Genomic DNA, 15,460 nt, shown 5'->3' on the forward strand with positions numbered 1-15,460 from the left:
CATGAAGAAAGCGGAGCAAGTGAGCGCTAAAAGTTCCTTTGGGGTTTTTTTTGTTTTGCTTTTTGTTTTAAATTTTGAAGCTCACATTTAGTGTGTATATTTTAACATGTTCATGTGAAACACATCAAAGTAAACAAATGCAGTGTGTTTCTTTCACTGTCATTAATCACTGTAGTGTTTTAAAAAGTAACAAAAAATACACTAATGTTAAACTGTGGTCAAGAATTGAAATACACACAGCTCTAGAAATTTGAAGTTCGCCTTTGCCAGGGCAAATGTAGCTTGGCAACCGTGTGTGTTTATGTATCAGCATATGAAGCAAGTCCGGTTAGCAAATACGGACTTTTTCCATTTAAAACCCTCAACTTATATTGGAACTTTTTAAAGCACTTTTTCAAGCCACCTGAAGACAGCTAAAAATTCAGGGGAAGAAAATGACTGTGAATTCTCTGAACCGCTCTAAGAACTATTATCCTCCAACACTTTATCACAAAACGCACTTGCTTTTTAAGCCCTACTTATGTCTGTATCTGGGCAATTTCTGTTTGTGACACAACTGAGTAACCAGGAGTCGATGTGAAAGATGAGGGTAATTTGGGGCTTTTTTTGCCACTGAGATGCCAGTGAACAGCCTGTGAGAAGTCCACTGTCCTTTCTGGACGTGTTGGGGATAGGCTTTCAGTCAGAGTGGAGGACAGCTATTTTTGGTTGTACTTGAGGTTCCTACTTCCCTGTTTTCCATAGAAAAGAACTGTGCTATATCTCCCTCTCCGCAAACCTTCTGGATGCTACTGAAAGGGGAAAGACGATGTGGCACTTCTGTTCCTTCCAACAGCCTCCCTTGTGAATAGATGTGCAGCCCGCCTCTGCTGCTCCTCTCTGTTTTCCTCAGCAGCACCATAATGCAAACGTCAGCCTGATCCCTGTCAGTCCATTCTCTGAGGTCTGGATACTGGTTATGTATGTGAAATGCTTTGGTAATTTTCCTTGCTCTGATGAATGCCTATATGAAAGGAATTGGGACAGAACTGGCAGTGTGCAAGGAAAGAAGGATGATGCTGTCATGTTGCTCTTCACTCAGATGTGGGAAGTTGTTTTCAGAAATATAAGTTAGACTTTCCCTACAAAGAGAACTTGGATAGAATATAATTAGCTGGGGTCCCTTATAGATATTTTTTCAGACTTGAATCAGCATCCTTGTGGGAGCTGTTCTCTTTCTAATTTTTTTTTTTTAAGTTCACCGAGGAATCATACTTTAATGGCTCTGCTTTTGTCTTTTTTTGCTTAAAGACACAGAAAAGAGAACAGCTGTCAGAGGCTTAAGCCAGAGGTGCTGTATTCTCTCAGCTTCTTTTTCCTGTGGGGGGAATTAAATGCGCTCTTTATTTTTCAAGTTATACATAACTGATAAACAAGTGTGCATATTTTTCACGGAAGTAACAACCACTCCGACAATTCCTGCCCCATATTCCTCCATAATCTGACTTCCTGAAAGCTTTAGAGAACCACTGTTTCTTCCCACAAATATTTTACCTTTTGCACTTTTAACTTTTTAAAGTCCACGCTGTGCTTGGCCTAACTTACCAAAGGATTCTCATTGTCTTTGTGACTAATCAGGGCAACATACCAGTTCATCTCACTTAACTGAGATGTCAAATTTAGGAGCTCTCTTGCCTGAGGCTCTCTAGGGGGAAGTAGTTTTCAAAATCTAAATCATCCCCAGGTGCGTATCTTTCCTGTGGCAGACAGAGAGTGCCAGGAAGTCTGGAATCACAATTTAGGTGCCTTGATCAGGTAGAATGAATTTGGGCTGAGGCATATAACTTCTAGGCAGAAAATATGTGAGTTTTCAAAAAGCGTCAATCCAATTAATTCTGAATATTTTGGAGAAGCATGGCAGAATGTGGAATACTTCCCAATTTACAAGTTCATAACTTCTTCTTCTCCCCCTACAGAGGCTGCTACTGACCCCCCTAAGACAGCTGACAGCGAACCTTTGTTTACAAAGCTGCGCAATCCAAGCACAGGCAAGTTCTGGAATTGTGACATGAGCCTGCTAATGTTCTGGTTGATTCCCTCCACCACCAAAAGATTCATATTTTGCAAGCTGAAATAATGATGATAGTATAAGTGTTACGTGCCAAAGATACTGCTGGTGATGCCAGATAGTTAATGCTGTGCAAACATTTAGGATTTCTTTTATAATTTTAATTGGTTGAACTGTTTATTCATCAGGAATATTGGCACCACAAAAAAGAGGTGTAATTTAAGTTATGTTTTTAGAGTGCATAAGTTTTGGGGAGCTTACAGTGTTGGGTGTTGAGCCTGGGCTTTTTTAAAATCTAAGTTTACGCATTCATCTTATGCTATAAAATAAATAGTCAGAGTTAGAAGAAGAGATTCAGTTATACTTACCAAGCTATTTGAGTCTTTTCATTTTTAAATCTAATTTTCTTTTTTCCCTAGTCCAAGTGGTGGTGTCTCTTTCCTCATTAATAGATGATGAGGCACTTTGAATTGAAAATACATTGGAAAGCCCAGCAAATGCAGGTGATACAATGACACCACCATCCCGCAGTTACTTTCTTCTAGTCAGATTGTTCTTTTTGTCAAGGATTTGCTATTATTATATGAATAATATAATAATTGGAGTATCAGATACTGCAACAGAAACTTGCAGTAAGCCTTTGTTAGGGTTAACATATTTTGTTTGAAAAACACATTTCATGCCGGTTTTTTTTTCTTTTCATAAGCTTGTTTGTTTTCTATAGATTTAAGTTGTATGTTTTTGTTTTGAAATTCACTGCTCATTTATATATGTAACTAAAGTTTTCAGGTACATTTTAATGTCACAATATAGTAACTGCTGCTTGTTCTTGAAAGAGGAAAATAATTTAAAACAATAGATACAGAATGTGAAAACACTCATCATGATACCTGGTTTTTGATTGCTCAGATTTACAGTGGGAATATATAGCCACAGATATTTTCCACCTGCTGTATTACATTGTCTTTCTAATTTGTTATGTTTTTAAAAGCATAGATATTAATCTGCTTTCATCTGTGGAAGAAGAGATCTGTTTACCTTGTAGAATCGGAGATCTTGGGAAAGGTTTCTCGGGAAAACCTAAAGTACAATGATTGCCTGGGTGTGTTCCTTTAGAGTTTACAGGAGCTTATTTATAGACCTGCATAAACTTTCAGTTATGCAGCATATTAGAAGTATAGGGTCTGAAAATTGAAGGACTGAGAACACCCTATTAATGTATTTTCCTTATGTTTGGGTCTAACAGATGAATTGTTGATGCCAGATACCGTATAAACATGCACTGAAGGACTCAGCACGCTATAGAATTCATGCTAACCACTTTATTAAATAAAAGTATGCACAGCCCTTTTTATAGACGGGTAAAAAGGACAAAATTTCTATCCCTTACAAAGGCTATAAACTAGGGTTCAGCCTGCAATTCAGAAATACCACAAGAAGCATTTTTCAATGTGCTGAACTAGAAGACGGGAAATAACCATACCACAAGACTTAAGCAACTAATTGAAGTGGTAAAGTTGTGAGCAAAGCTGCTTACGTTCTCTCTCCATACCCTAGAGTTTCTAACAACACTGTTGGGAACCTGTGGTGGCTGTCCTTTTAACATAAGGAAATAAATTAAGGAGCTGGAGTTAGGCAATAGGAGTGATCCCTTTCCCAAGATTTCATAGCTCACCACTGCATTTGGCTAGCGCTAGTTTTGACTGGGATAGAGTTAATTTTCTTCATAGCAGCTAGTATGGGGCTATGCTTTGGATTTGTGCTGAAACAGCATTGATAATACAGGGATGTTTTTGTTACTGCTGAGCAGTGCCTACACAGAGTCAAGGCCTTTTCTGCTTCTCACGCTACCCCACCAGTGAGGAGGCTGGGGGTGCACAAGAAGTTGGGAGGGGACACGGCTGGGACAGCTGACCCCAACTGACCAGAGGGCTATTCCATAGCATATGACATCATGCTCAGCATATAACGCCAGGGGAAGGAGAAGGAAGGGGGGGACATTTGGAGTTATGGCGTTTTGTCTTCCCAAGTAACTGTTATGTGTGATGTTATGTGTCTCCTGCTTTCCTGGAGATGGCTGAACACCTGCCTGCTGATGGGAAGTAGCGAATGAATTCCTTGTTTTGCTTTGCTTGCATGCACGGCTTTTTCTCTGCTTATTAAACTGTCTTTATCTCAACCCATGAGTTTTCTCACTTTTACTCTTCTGATTCTCTCCCCCATCCCACTGGGGGGGAGTGAGTGAGCGTCTGTGTGGTGTTTAGTTGCCTGCCGGGTTAAACCACGACATGTGCTGACTGGTAGGAGTCTTAAGTTTTTCAGTGAGCACTTCTGTGAGTAGTTTGACGTCTGGCGCTGATCAAACTATGGTATAGACCCTTGTTGAGAAGCACATGGTAATGATTGCAACCTCTGCTCCCCCTTATATCTACTCTTCACTCCTCTCCTCCCCTCCTCTCCCCAAAAGAAAAATTATCAGAGAACTGAAACTATATCCTTAGGTGAGGTCTGCCTTTTGGATAAAGGGGGAAAAACGCATTATCAGTCATTTTTGGGAAGAGATGTATCTGCCCATTTTAGCTGACCTCCCTCCGCTGACCTAGGGATCTCTGCAGACTGAGAACAGCAGTGCCAGACTGATGCCAGCTTGCAGGAGCTTACACTGAGACTTTTTTGAACCAGCCCATGATCTGCAAGTCAATGCAGCTTTGCAATTCATGTGTTTTGAGCAGGACTGCGATGTTGTAGTTGCTCTTGTCTCTTGAAGATGGATTGATAACCAAGACAGGACCAGTCCAGCCAAAAGAGTCAGGTGACCAAATTTCAGTGTCCCCTTCTGTAGTTCTGGCAACTTCCTGTTTTGAATGTGGAAAATGCCAATCCTGTTCGCAACATATTCATCACCCTTTCATTATAACCCAGAACTAATGTGAAACGGCAGAGCTGTGCTATGGGGTGGCCTAAAATAAAGCTTTCCTTTTCCAAACTATCAAGGTTCTGATGGGCACTTCGAAGCAACTTCTTTTAGCTTCCTTGTTCACCTTATTTGTGTACCCATACCGAGTCATCAGCAATCCATTTTGATGAACAAAAAAAAAGGTATTTCAGATTGTCACTTGAAGGTTTGAGACTTTTGTTCCCCTGACCCAGAGTCTGATATCTTGGAGGCAGACATGACGGAAAGAGAGGGAATTTTCTTGTTTTCCACCTTCCCCCTTCAGTACAGACAAAAGCTGATCTCTTGAGTGATTTTGATTTGGGTTTGGATCAAAGGCTTTGTGTTGTAAGACGAACTATTCACACATCTTATTTATTGATTCAGATTCAGTTTGGTTTATAGAGCTGGTAAATGAACATCTGTATATAATAGTTTTCTTTGTCTGAGCTTTCTTTGTAGTGAATTTATGTAGAATGTGTGTATGTTTGTGTGTCTGTATGTATATAAGGCACATTCTTCAGACATATTGAGTATTCTTTTGATTTTTGTGAAAGCTTACAAACACAAACCAGATTTCTTTTCAACAGGGGAAGCAACCCTTTACTTATTCAATAGTGGTGCACAGCAGCTGTTTGAAGTAAAAGCTTTCCATGAGGAATATCGTTCCTGGTTTATAGGTCAGACTGTTCAACAAGGTGAGTAATATAACCTGTCCTTCCCCCAACTGTAACTAATGTTTATACACAGACCTTCCCTCTCTCTTCTAGTAAATTTACAGGTGTTTTTCCTAGTTGTTTGAGGCATGCTGCATCACATCCCTACCTTCTGAAACACTCATTTGCCATCTGGATTTAACCAGGGCTGGGGGCTTTGTGGTCTCTCTTTAAAAGGCTGCCTTTGGCAGCCTCAATTAGACAGATGTTCATTTGTCTTTGAGGAAGGGGGGGGTGGGGGGGTGGAAGTCATTCAATTGTATTTAAACTGAAGTGCCGTAAAATACTTAGCTTGCCTTGTCAATCAGACCAGCAAGTCCTCAGTGTAAGTAAAATATGTGCTATCCTCTGGGAGGGAAAAAGGGCTGGAAGGCCTTAGCTAGCTAAGCAGAGTGGTGTTAGAGCTCCAAGCATTGGAATGTCTGGTCTTGCTTTCTTTTAATTACCTCTGTAGTCCCCTGCGTGAGTGCTGGCATCTCAGGATAGGCCTGCTGTCTGAAGGTGCCATTTCGGTGTTTTGTCTGAAGTGAGCTCCTCTATACTGTCCCAGTCATTCTCTGGTCCTAGCTCACCTTTCTGAAAATGAGAAGGAAACTTAGGTAACTGCTTGTGACAGCTTTAACAATCCTTTATCAGTAAGGATGTCATTGGAGTAGTGTTTCTCTGCCAGCGTGTTCATAGACCAAGCAATAAGTATTAATTCAAGAGATGAAGGTATATTTATTTTGTCCTTTTTTAACTAGAAAAAGGCCATTTATAGTAATAAATAAAAGCAACCCCACCAGACGTATGCCTTCTTCAATGGTAATATCCCAAAGCGTGTGTTAACTTTTAAACATCCTCTGCAGGTGCATATAGCAATGCAAGCGGTATGTCTGTGAGCTTTTCCTTGCTCCACCTGGGAGTGAGCCAAAAGGCTGGGTCTGCTCCCTGCTCCCAATTATGTCCACATTGTATTCTCCCCCTCCCTTTCTCACCTCTATTTTGGCCCTTGGGAAACAGTTGCCTTAAGGAATCATCGCCTCAGTTTTCTTTAAAAGATACAGGGGGAAAAATTGTTCCTGAATGTTAGGGCTGCTGCATCTCTGAAATGGTCAGCGGAAGAACAGCGCAAAAAAGCTGTGTGTTTGCAGTTAAAGCAAATGATCTTGTTGTCTGCAGAGAAGTGCAGAGGTCTTTATACACTTACAGTGAGTCTGAACTCGTTAGAACAAATAAACAAATAAACTCGTTAGAACAAATAAACTCGTTAGAACAAATAAAAATACCTCTTCCTGGAGGTACAGTGGAAATGGAAGCTTCCTGGAGGTACATGTAAATGGAAGCTTTGAGAAAGTGGCTAGTGGTTTTTTTGCCTCAAGTTTTATTATCAAAGCTTTCATGTTTGTAAGTAGTCCTGACGCTTGCTTTGCCTCACGCAATGCATCATGTTAGTAATACAGATGTTAGATTGGGTACCAGCTTTGTCCAAACCATGTTCTTCCCACCCCATCTTTTGTTAGTTTTAGGGCTATAGCAATAGGATTTCCTTTTCTTTAATTGTCTTAATCATGTGATTTAAAACAAAAAAAACCCCAAACATTTATTTGCTTTTGGTTTGCTAATTAATGTCAAATTGTCGTCAATTATTGGGTCTCATTAGTGAATTTCCTTGATGTTACATTGTTCCCAATTATCTACAATTATACAAAAAGCCTGACTAAGCCATTGTCCTCCAATGAGCTCCAGATGGGCAGAGGTGTCTGTTTCAATGGGAGACCAAGTTCTTCCTTTGTGTGTAACTTTGACTACAACGTACTGAGCCATATTTTCTGATCTATTTAAGTTTATTTGCTTCTATTAGGAGTCTGCATGCAGATTTTCCCCTTACAGATGAGACGCAGCTCTAACTTAGCTAGCTCTTGAAATTCTTTCTTTCCCTGCCTACCTCTTCTGCCAGCCAAGTGTTGCCTTGCCCTGTGTTTGAGGTGGAGTATACTGGACGTATCTGGTATCCCCAGACAAGTTTCTGTTACACCCAAATCTGCCAATAGAGGGCAGTTTCAATTTTGCTGTTTTTAGTATAGTTCAGAAAAAGGCAAAACTAAGAGTGCTTGAAGACAGCAGACATGCAGTGGAACTTGTGCTTTGGTTTGGCAGGGTTGAGAATTGAGTTTTCTCTGTATTTTTGATATAAAATCACAAGTACTATTTTCCTGCCCATTTTATTAAAATATCGGGATACTTACTGAAACAAAAATTCTCTTCTTCTTGCCCACACTCCTGAAAAACATCCTGGAAAAAAAAAAGGTCAATATATTGTGCCTCGTGGTACTAAGCTTACTTTTACATATCTGTCACTTAGATGGGCGCCTGCTGTTTGTTACACCAATGGACCCCTTATTTCTGATACTTTACTACCTCATAAAGGCAGACAAGGAGGTAAGCATGCTTTATTTTTTCACTGGAATTCTCAGGAGAAAATGTTATTTCTGACTTCAATTTCTGCATAAGTTATGTTAATTTTACAAAGAGGGGCTTTCATAATAATGGAAATTTAATTTGCATTTAAAGCAGACATCTCCACCCTAGAAGTATTTTTGTTTGCATCAAGTTTTTTGGTCAGTAAAGTATATTCCAGGAGTCAGCTTGCAATCTCAACAAACTCTAATCATCTCCTTTTTAAGAGAAGCAGAGAATCTCTTTTGTCCTTTTGTGAGAGCCTATCCAAGAACTATTGAATTTTAAATGATATCAGAGTAAAACAAACTAGTGTCCTTTCTGAGGCATCAGTAGATGAGTCATTTTGGGAAAGAAGGGAAAAAGAATTTGGATGTAATGGTGGAGGAATAAGGAACATTTCTGTGGCAGTTTGAACTTGAAAGGAAACATTACCTTTTTAGAAGCTGTATTTGTAGAGATGCTGTATCATAGAACAGCATCGGGATGATCAAGTATCCAAAAGTTGGATAATTAATAAATGGCTTAATTGATTTATCATGCGTGTGGCAAAACCTCACTTAAATTTCTGAAGTGTATCAAAAGGCATGGGCAAAGTTATTGATTTATTGTTTATAATCTGCCTGTGGAAAAGAGGGCATAAAATGTAAATGTTGATCCTTGTTTCTTGTTTCATGGAGGCATCCTAAGAGTTTTTGCTCTAAGAGCGTTTCCTATAAGGTTGCTTACTATTTTCTGCTTTAAATTGCAAGTGGAGAATGCAGAAGAACAATTTTTGTATGGTGAAGAAATAAAGTCCTACTACATGTTTGTAATAGTATCCTATTATTCTGCAATTATTTTTAAATTATTTATGGTACAGGGTGTGCAAACGTATTCTGTATTTCTGTGGTCTGTTCCTGCTTCAGGGTGGCCCATCAGAAGAAGTCATTTGACAAGGAATAGTTTAGCTCAAATTCAGCATCCCTTTGAAAGCTTTATACCAAACTTAAATTAGGGAAACAGTATATCTCCTCTGTCTGTGTGGTAGAGTGTTGAGGTAGCCTGAGTAAAGGACAACTACTGCTGCTGTTTCTGTGCATGGGAAGAGTCCTATACTGCCCTTTACTTTCTTGGTACCTTGTTTTCTAGGTTTTCTGGTTTTCTAGGCCAGGCATGATGCCAGGTAAATGCATAGAGCTGTTCTGGGTCCTAAATCAGGGCAAATGCATTCCTGCAGTGCCCTGCCAAAGTCAGCGTATTTTTCAGTAAAGGGAAATCTTGAGGATTGTGCTGCAGATACCTTGTGCAAGGCCAGCTTGAATGCAGCACAATCACTTCTGGCTTGAACTAATGAGTATCGAGGTACCCACTGGGTATCTTAGGATCATCCTTTGCACCATCCTTTGGTTTTGATAGTGTGGTGCAGGGTTGCTTAATGTGTCTTCTGAGCAGAACCATCTCCTATCCAGCAAGCTTTCGTGGCTTAGGCTCTGTGCCCCTGCACGATGTAAATGTGGCTGTCTTGCTTTGGGACACAAGCAGGTTTGTGTTACCTATAGGAAACAGCTTATTGCAGCTTTATTTTTGCATCTCATAACCTTCTTTTTGCCATTGTTATTGTGCCTTTTCTTTTTCAGGAGAAAAAAACTTTAAATCCTTTCTGGTTTTGTTTTTTGTTGTTGGGATTTTTTTCTTGTTTTTATTGTGATTTAACAATGGATGGTTACTTTTATTAAGCCTCTGACTGTCTAGCAAGAGGATTAATTAATAATGAAAGCAGTATACCCAAGTAGGTTTTTTTTCATGGTGACCGGTATAATGACTTCAGCTTTGGCTCCTGAGACCATGCACTCTCTAAGGATGGAGAGCTCACTGAGTCTTTGTACTGATGCGCTAAAGGATCTTTCCAAAGGGAAGGCTGCCAGTTGTGCCAAACCGTGCTGAATGATTATGCATTGTTTGGCAACGGCAAAATTTGTTTGATGGTTCTGTCATGTGTGGGGCTATTTAAGTTGTGCCAAAATAATTTTATATACATACTCTGGCCAAACTGGAATTGACTTTACAGAGGTGAAAGGTTAATACTGTGTTCCAGAAGCTGCCCTGCTCCTTTGAGATTTATCTTTATGGAAGGAAAAGCAAAATTTGAATGGAAGTTATGACACTGGGTTTAATCCAGCAGGTTTTGGTCTAAAACACTATTGGCACGCACTGACTACTGTGTCTTATGTCATCTTCCAAAAAATCCCGCTGTACTTCACATTAGTTTCTCCCCATGTTGTTTTAAATTTGGTCTTTTAAGTGCAGTAATTGAAGAGTTCAGCATTTTGCAGGTATTTACTGGTTTGAAATAAATATTTATAGCTTGCTTGGTAATCAGTTTCTGAATATGTCATGTGTTACCATTCAAAATATGATCTTCTTTAAATCCCTTATTTTAAAGCTATGGCGATTACATGCGTATATATTTCTATATTTGTGTAGTGTGTATATGTGTCTTAGCATTATAATAATGCTTTTATAATCCCTTTGATGTATTTTCAGCAGCAAGGAAAGTTCCAGCCACTGGATCAAGTTGTGCTAGACTCAGAGTACCCTAGCTGCCCATTGCTGCTGAAGTGCGCAGACGTTAAACAGCACATACATCATGTAACAGAAGAAAAAGGTGAAAAAAAAAGGGCTGGGGAGCAAAAAAAAAGACTGGATTTGTTAGTGTCACTTCATTACAAGATAGATTTAAATTTTTTTTTTGCTTTACCAAACACCCAAGGTGTTGGACGAAGCTGTACTTTAAAAACAGAAGCTTAGGCTTAGAAGTCATCATTGCAGTATTGTGAATACTAATGTGTGGATCTCAGATTATCTGCTGTAACTCTAAAATACTTGTGCAGTCTTGTTGCTAGGTGTCATAAAAATGATAAACTTATCAGAGCTGGCTTCTTGACATGATTGTATGTGTTGTGAACTTTCTTTGCCTTTTGATGAAAGTTTTACATCTCTCCAAGTTCTTCATTTAGTGTAGGATGGTCTGGTGTGGAAGAAGTTAACCGTTGTCCATTTGGCTTTTTTTCTCCCTTTGTCACAAAGCATTCAAACAATAAGTAGGAAAAGGCTGGAGAAGAGAGAATATGCTGCTGAGAAAGGAGAGCACAAGTTTTCTAGCTTTGCATAATTTAGTGTTGTGGGTTTAAGTTCAAAGACTCAATTTTTTTAAAAATAGAAAACTTGATTGGGATGCATAAGCGTATGAGAGAGAAGACCTAAATGGAAAAGTTTAGCAAAGTATCAATTCTGTACATAGTTTCCTCAACCTTTGCCCAGAATTCCCTTTGGTATGGGGGCTTTTATTTTATTTGAGGGCAATACATGCTTTCTAGGGAAGAGGAAGGAGGATTACATATTTTTTTTGCAGCTTGACAGACCTGCAAAAGATGCAAGACCTCAGTTTTTATATTCAGTCCTTTAAAGAGCAGTCTCCTTATGCTTGGTGACTTCCTGATAGAGAATGGAGGTTGACCTACACACAGATGGAGATCTACAGGAGGATGTACAGGAGTCTGAGAACATGGAATCTACCACCAAGTGCAAAATAACTAAGCTGTCTGACCCTTATGCATGTAGAGCTCCTCCCAAGGAGTTGAGGTACACAGATTAAAACCCAGATATATTAGGAATTTGCTTTCACAAAGCACTCTGGCCTTGTCGTTATATATAAGAAGAAATATTTAGGTGATCTACAGGTAATTGAGAAGTGGCTAAGGAAAGGTGATGGAAGAGTGAAAACACTGCTAAGAAGTAAAACACCAGACCTCTTTATTGCTGTATAGAACATCAAGGGCGGAGGGGGCTGTGAGTTTTTCCTGAAAGATTTAGATGCACAAGTTTAAGTATTTCCTGTATGAAATGGAGCATATGCAGTAACGTAGGGCAGTTGCTTCCCCCGGAAAATCAATTTAAACTTTAGGGCAGGACATGTTTCCATTGAAAATGATCACTTTAACAAGAGAGCAGGAAATCTGGGCAGCAACACTGTTACATTCTTGCTGGGACTGGGGTGATTGGAATTATGTGGTTGCTGTTGTGATACTCCTGGATTTCCAAAAGAACCTTTGGAAAATGTTTAGTTGCGTTCAGTATCATTGGGAGTCTGCACCCTTTTTCTTTGGTTGAGTTCTGACTTTTGAGAAGGCTTCTTCAAGACAGGTGCATCTGAACTGCAAAACTGCTTTTGCCTTCCCATGAAGTGATAAATACTTCCAGTAAAAAGTATTATTAAGCTTTCAGGCAATTGTTGTGCCCTACAACTTGTCTAACACTGGCTAAGGAGCTAGGGGTGAGAGGAGGGGTACTAAACTTCTCTGCACCCATCTGAGAAGGTGAAAAATCATGACAGATCCTCTTGGCTGTCAAACTAAGAAGTCTGTATAGGAATGTAGGACAAGATCTGGATTATTTTTCTGAAGGGGCACTTCCTCCAAACAACGGTGCTGCCTTTGGGCAGTATTTATGTTCCCTTCTTAACAGCAAAATAAAAATTAAAAAAAGTAAAGTATTTGCTATAGACAGGGTCTTATATCTTGGTCTAACCTCTGTATCCATTCAGACATTGTATGTGCAGTTGTTATTCATCAGAGCATCCTCTGATAAACTGTATTCTGTTAGACAGAAGTGAAGATGCTTTACTGCTTGGTTTTTTGCATTGATGTTTTTAATAATGTATTACGTACATCTATAAGTTTGTGTCATTTTGCCAACAAATTATATTAACTGTTACAGAAGTTATGTTCACTTCCTGGTTTTTGTTTTGAAATGTAAGGTAAAAATTGCTTTTGTCATTAAAGCTGTACACACATGCACACAGCAGCTGTCTGTGGTGTTCTTGGATGTCCCTAGGCACGTACCTGTGTGTACCTGCTGCTGCTTTTCCTGTTCAGGTTTGGGTTGGGTCGGAAATAATGGTGGGGCTTCTTCTTAGGATTTCTTTCTTTTTTTAGAACACCAAACATCTTGTTATGCAACAAACACATTGGCGCTTGCTTGCCTGTCATGCACAGATCACCTTTCTGTTCAATCCACTTCTATGTGTTTCATATTCTCATGTCTTTTATTGCCTGTAAAAAATACCAATATTATGACTAAGGTACTCTTTTCTAGCTCTTAAGACCTGTTGTCTACTTTGTGGCCTTTCTTGTTTAAGGAGTAGGGCTTTACGGCAAGAAGTATCTGTTGCACTGAGTCTTCTGCAGCTCTGATCTGTTTGGCAGAACCTAACAACATAATTATTTCACTCTTAATTTAATCTTAAGGCATTTAACATCTGTCTAGCAAATTCTTACCCTAGAGCGCTCACAGTTTACACTTACTGAATTAGCAGAAAGTCCACCTTCCCTGGCCTCAGTGTTGAAGGGCACTGAAAATTCATTTTGCTGGATTAAATTCCTGGTTACCTGGTTTAGTAGTTGGGAAAGGATGTGTTACAGCTGACTAAATCTGGATGAGGCAGGTTGTTTGATAATAAATTCAGACATTGGATAGAAAGTACAATAGAGGAGGTTTAAGAAAGGGTTATGAATTCCAGTTCTAGAGTGTTACTCTCTGTTTCATTTTGCAAGGCAAAAACTGCACTGTGATCTTGTCTGATGTAATTAACATGAAGAGCCAAGAAAACTTACCTGATTAGAATAACTAAGTAATATTGCCAAGCTTGTATTCCCAGAAGGTAGGAAAAAAGGGGCCATATGAGTTTCAGAGTTATGGAAAACACTGAGAAAATGGATGTTAAAATGTGCTTTAGGCAGTTTGCTCAACAATACATCAGGGAAACTTCCAAGTCTACATAGCGATTACCCGATCGCTGAACATATTATTTAATTGTAGAACCACTTATATTCCATCTGTATTTCTCAAACCCAATCTTTCCAGATGTCTCAGACCAGTTTTATAGGCACCAGACACATTAGGGAACAAAAGGCTTTCCAATATATACTCATATTATCAAACATAGTTGCTAACTCTCACCAATATCAAATGTGCATCACATGTTAAATCCACGTTCCAATATTGAATCCTTTTGTCAGCAGTTTGTGACTTTCATAACTCACTTTAATTCTTCAGAGGTCTCAAATATTGTCAGTTTCTAGAGTTTAATAGTCGAAACTGTCAAGTTCACAAAATATTTTCAAACAAAGTGATCTCTGAAGGGTTCAGTGTAATTATTTTTCACATGTTTTAATGAAAATGGCTTCACAGTTCTACATTTCCTTTCCCTAACCGAGTCACTCTGAATCATGCTGTTGTGGGGGAGTCTGCCTGGGAATCCGGACTAGAATTACTTTTCAGCATGGGTTCGGGGCTGGTGGCCGGAGGATGTCCCTTCCTCGAACTTTCTTAGATAAGAGAGGAATCCACGAATCGTACTCGCTGTCCTTGGACCCAAACCATGTCAGCTCTTTAAGAAGCAGGTTCAAGTATCCAGAGCGTCTCCCCCATTTTCTGCTTCTTTTCTTTCATAGCCATTTAGAAGCATCTGAGTCCTAAAGGCTGTAGCCAGCAATGTCACAGCTAATTACTTTACCTGCAACTCATCAACTTCATGAAGCAAAGTGTATATTAGTGGTTTTTTCCTTTTTGCTCTGATGAATTTTTGCATTTGACTTTTCTACAACTGTTGAGATAGATTGAAACTTTATCTTGTAAACAGCTTTCCTCGACCTCTCCATACCCCCTACCATGCATACGCAAAGAGCACATAATAGTTAGCTATTTGTATGCAATTTGAAAGAGCCAAGATAAACCCCAAAGAAGGAAATGCTGAAGGAATCATAAATAATATGTTGTTGTTTGCAAGGGGAGAAGGAAACTCCATGAACTGAGTGTTGGAATACGATACTGGATCAGTAAATTACATGAAACAGATGTAGGTATTTATGGGAATGGTATACAGGAGATTAAAACTTATTGAAATACCTGTTAAAGACTGAAACACAGTGGGCCCTAAAATCTCCTGTGAAATCTTATTAGGCATTTCATTCAATTTCCAAAATGTAGCTTTCTGTGCATTAATACTGAATTTTTATACTGAAATTTCCATGAGCCTTTGTAATTTTCTCTCTCCTTTGCCTCAGCATCATGAACTTACATACTTCCAGATAACCAATCACATGTGAATAGCAAGTGTTCATGATACCCTAATTATCACAGGGGAAACACTTTCTGAAGTTCTTATACCATTGAGTTAATTTATATTGCTCAATAAATCATAAATGAGTCATGTACTTCCTCCTACAAGGAATGTGTTTCACTGTTTTGGATTCTGTATTTTCTTTTGACGCTATATTTGAT

General features: G+C 39.1%; 1 protein-coding gene across 3 annotated transcripts in view; it reads left to right on the forward strand.

Moving 5' to 3' along the window:
* Positions 1 to 15,460, forward strand: part of RNASEH2B (ribonuclease H2 subunit B) — a 44,858-nt gene that overhangs the window by 10,811 nt on the left and 18,587 nt on the right. For 2 of the 3 annotated variants that reach the window (XM_087758266.1, XM_009463072.2), the window contains exons 2-5: positions 1,956 to 2,027; positions 5,573 to 5,680; positions 8,043 to 8,119; positions 10,664 to 10,784. In XM_087758266.1, the coding sequence (XP_087614392.1) occupies positions 1,956 to 2,027; positions 5,573 to 5,680; positions 8,043 to 8,119; positions 10,664 to 10,784 (378 nt within the window). The remainder of the gene's footprint in view (positions 1 to 1,955; positions 2,028 to 5,572; positions 5,681 to 8,042; positions 8,120 to 10,663; positions 10,785 to 15,460) is intronic. The other variant, XM_087758265.1, reaches the window with a different exon arrangement.

Source organism: Nipponia nippon, unplaced genomic scaffold (assembly GCF_047370975.1).
Source record: "Nipponia nippon isolate SJK-2023a ecotype South Korea unplaced genomic scaffold, ASM4737097v1 scaffold_2, whole genome shotgun sequence".
Taxonomy (NCBI): Eukaryota; Metazoa; Chordata; class Aves; order Pelecaniformes; family Threskiornithidae; genus Nipponia; species Nipponia nippon.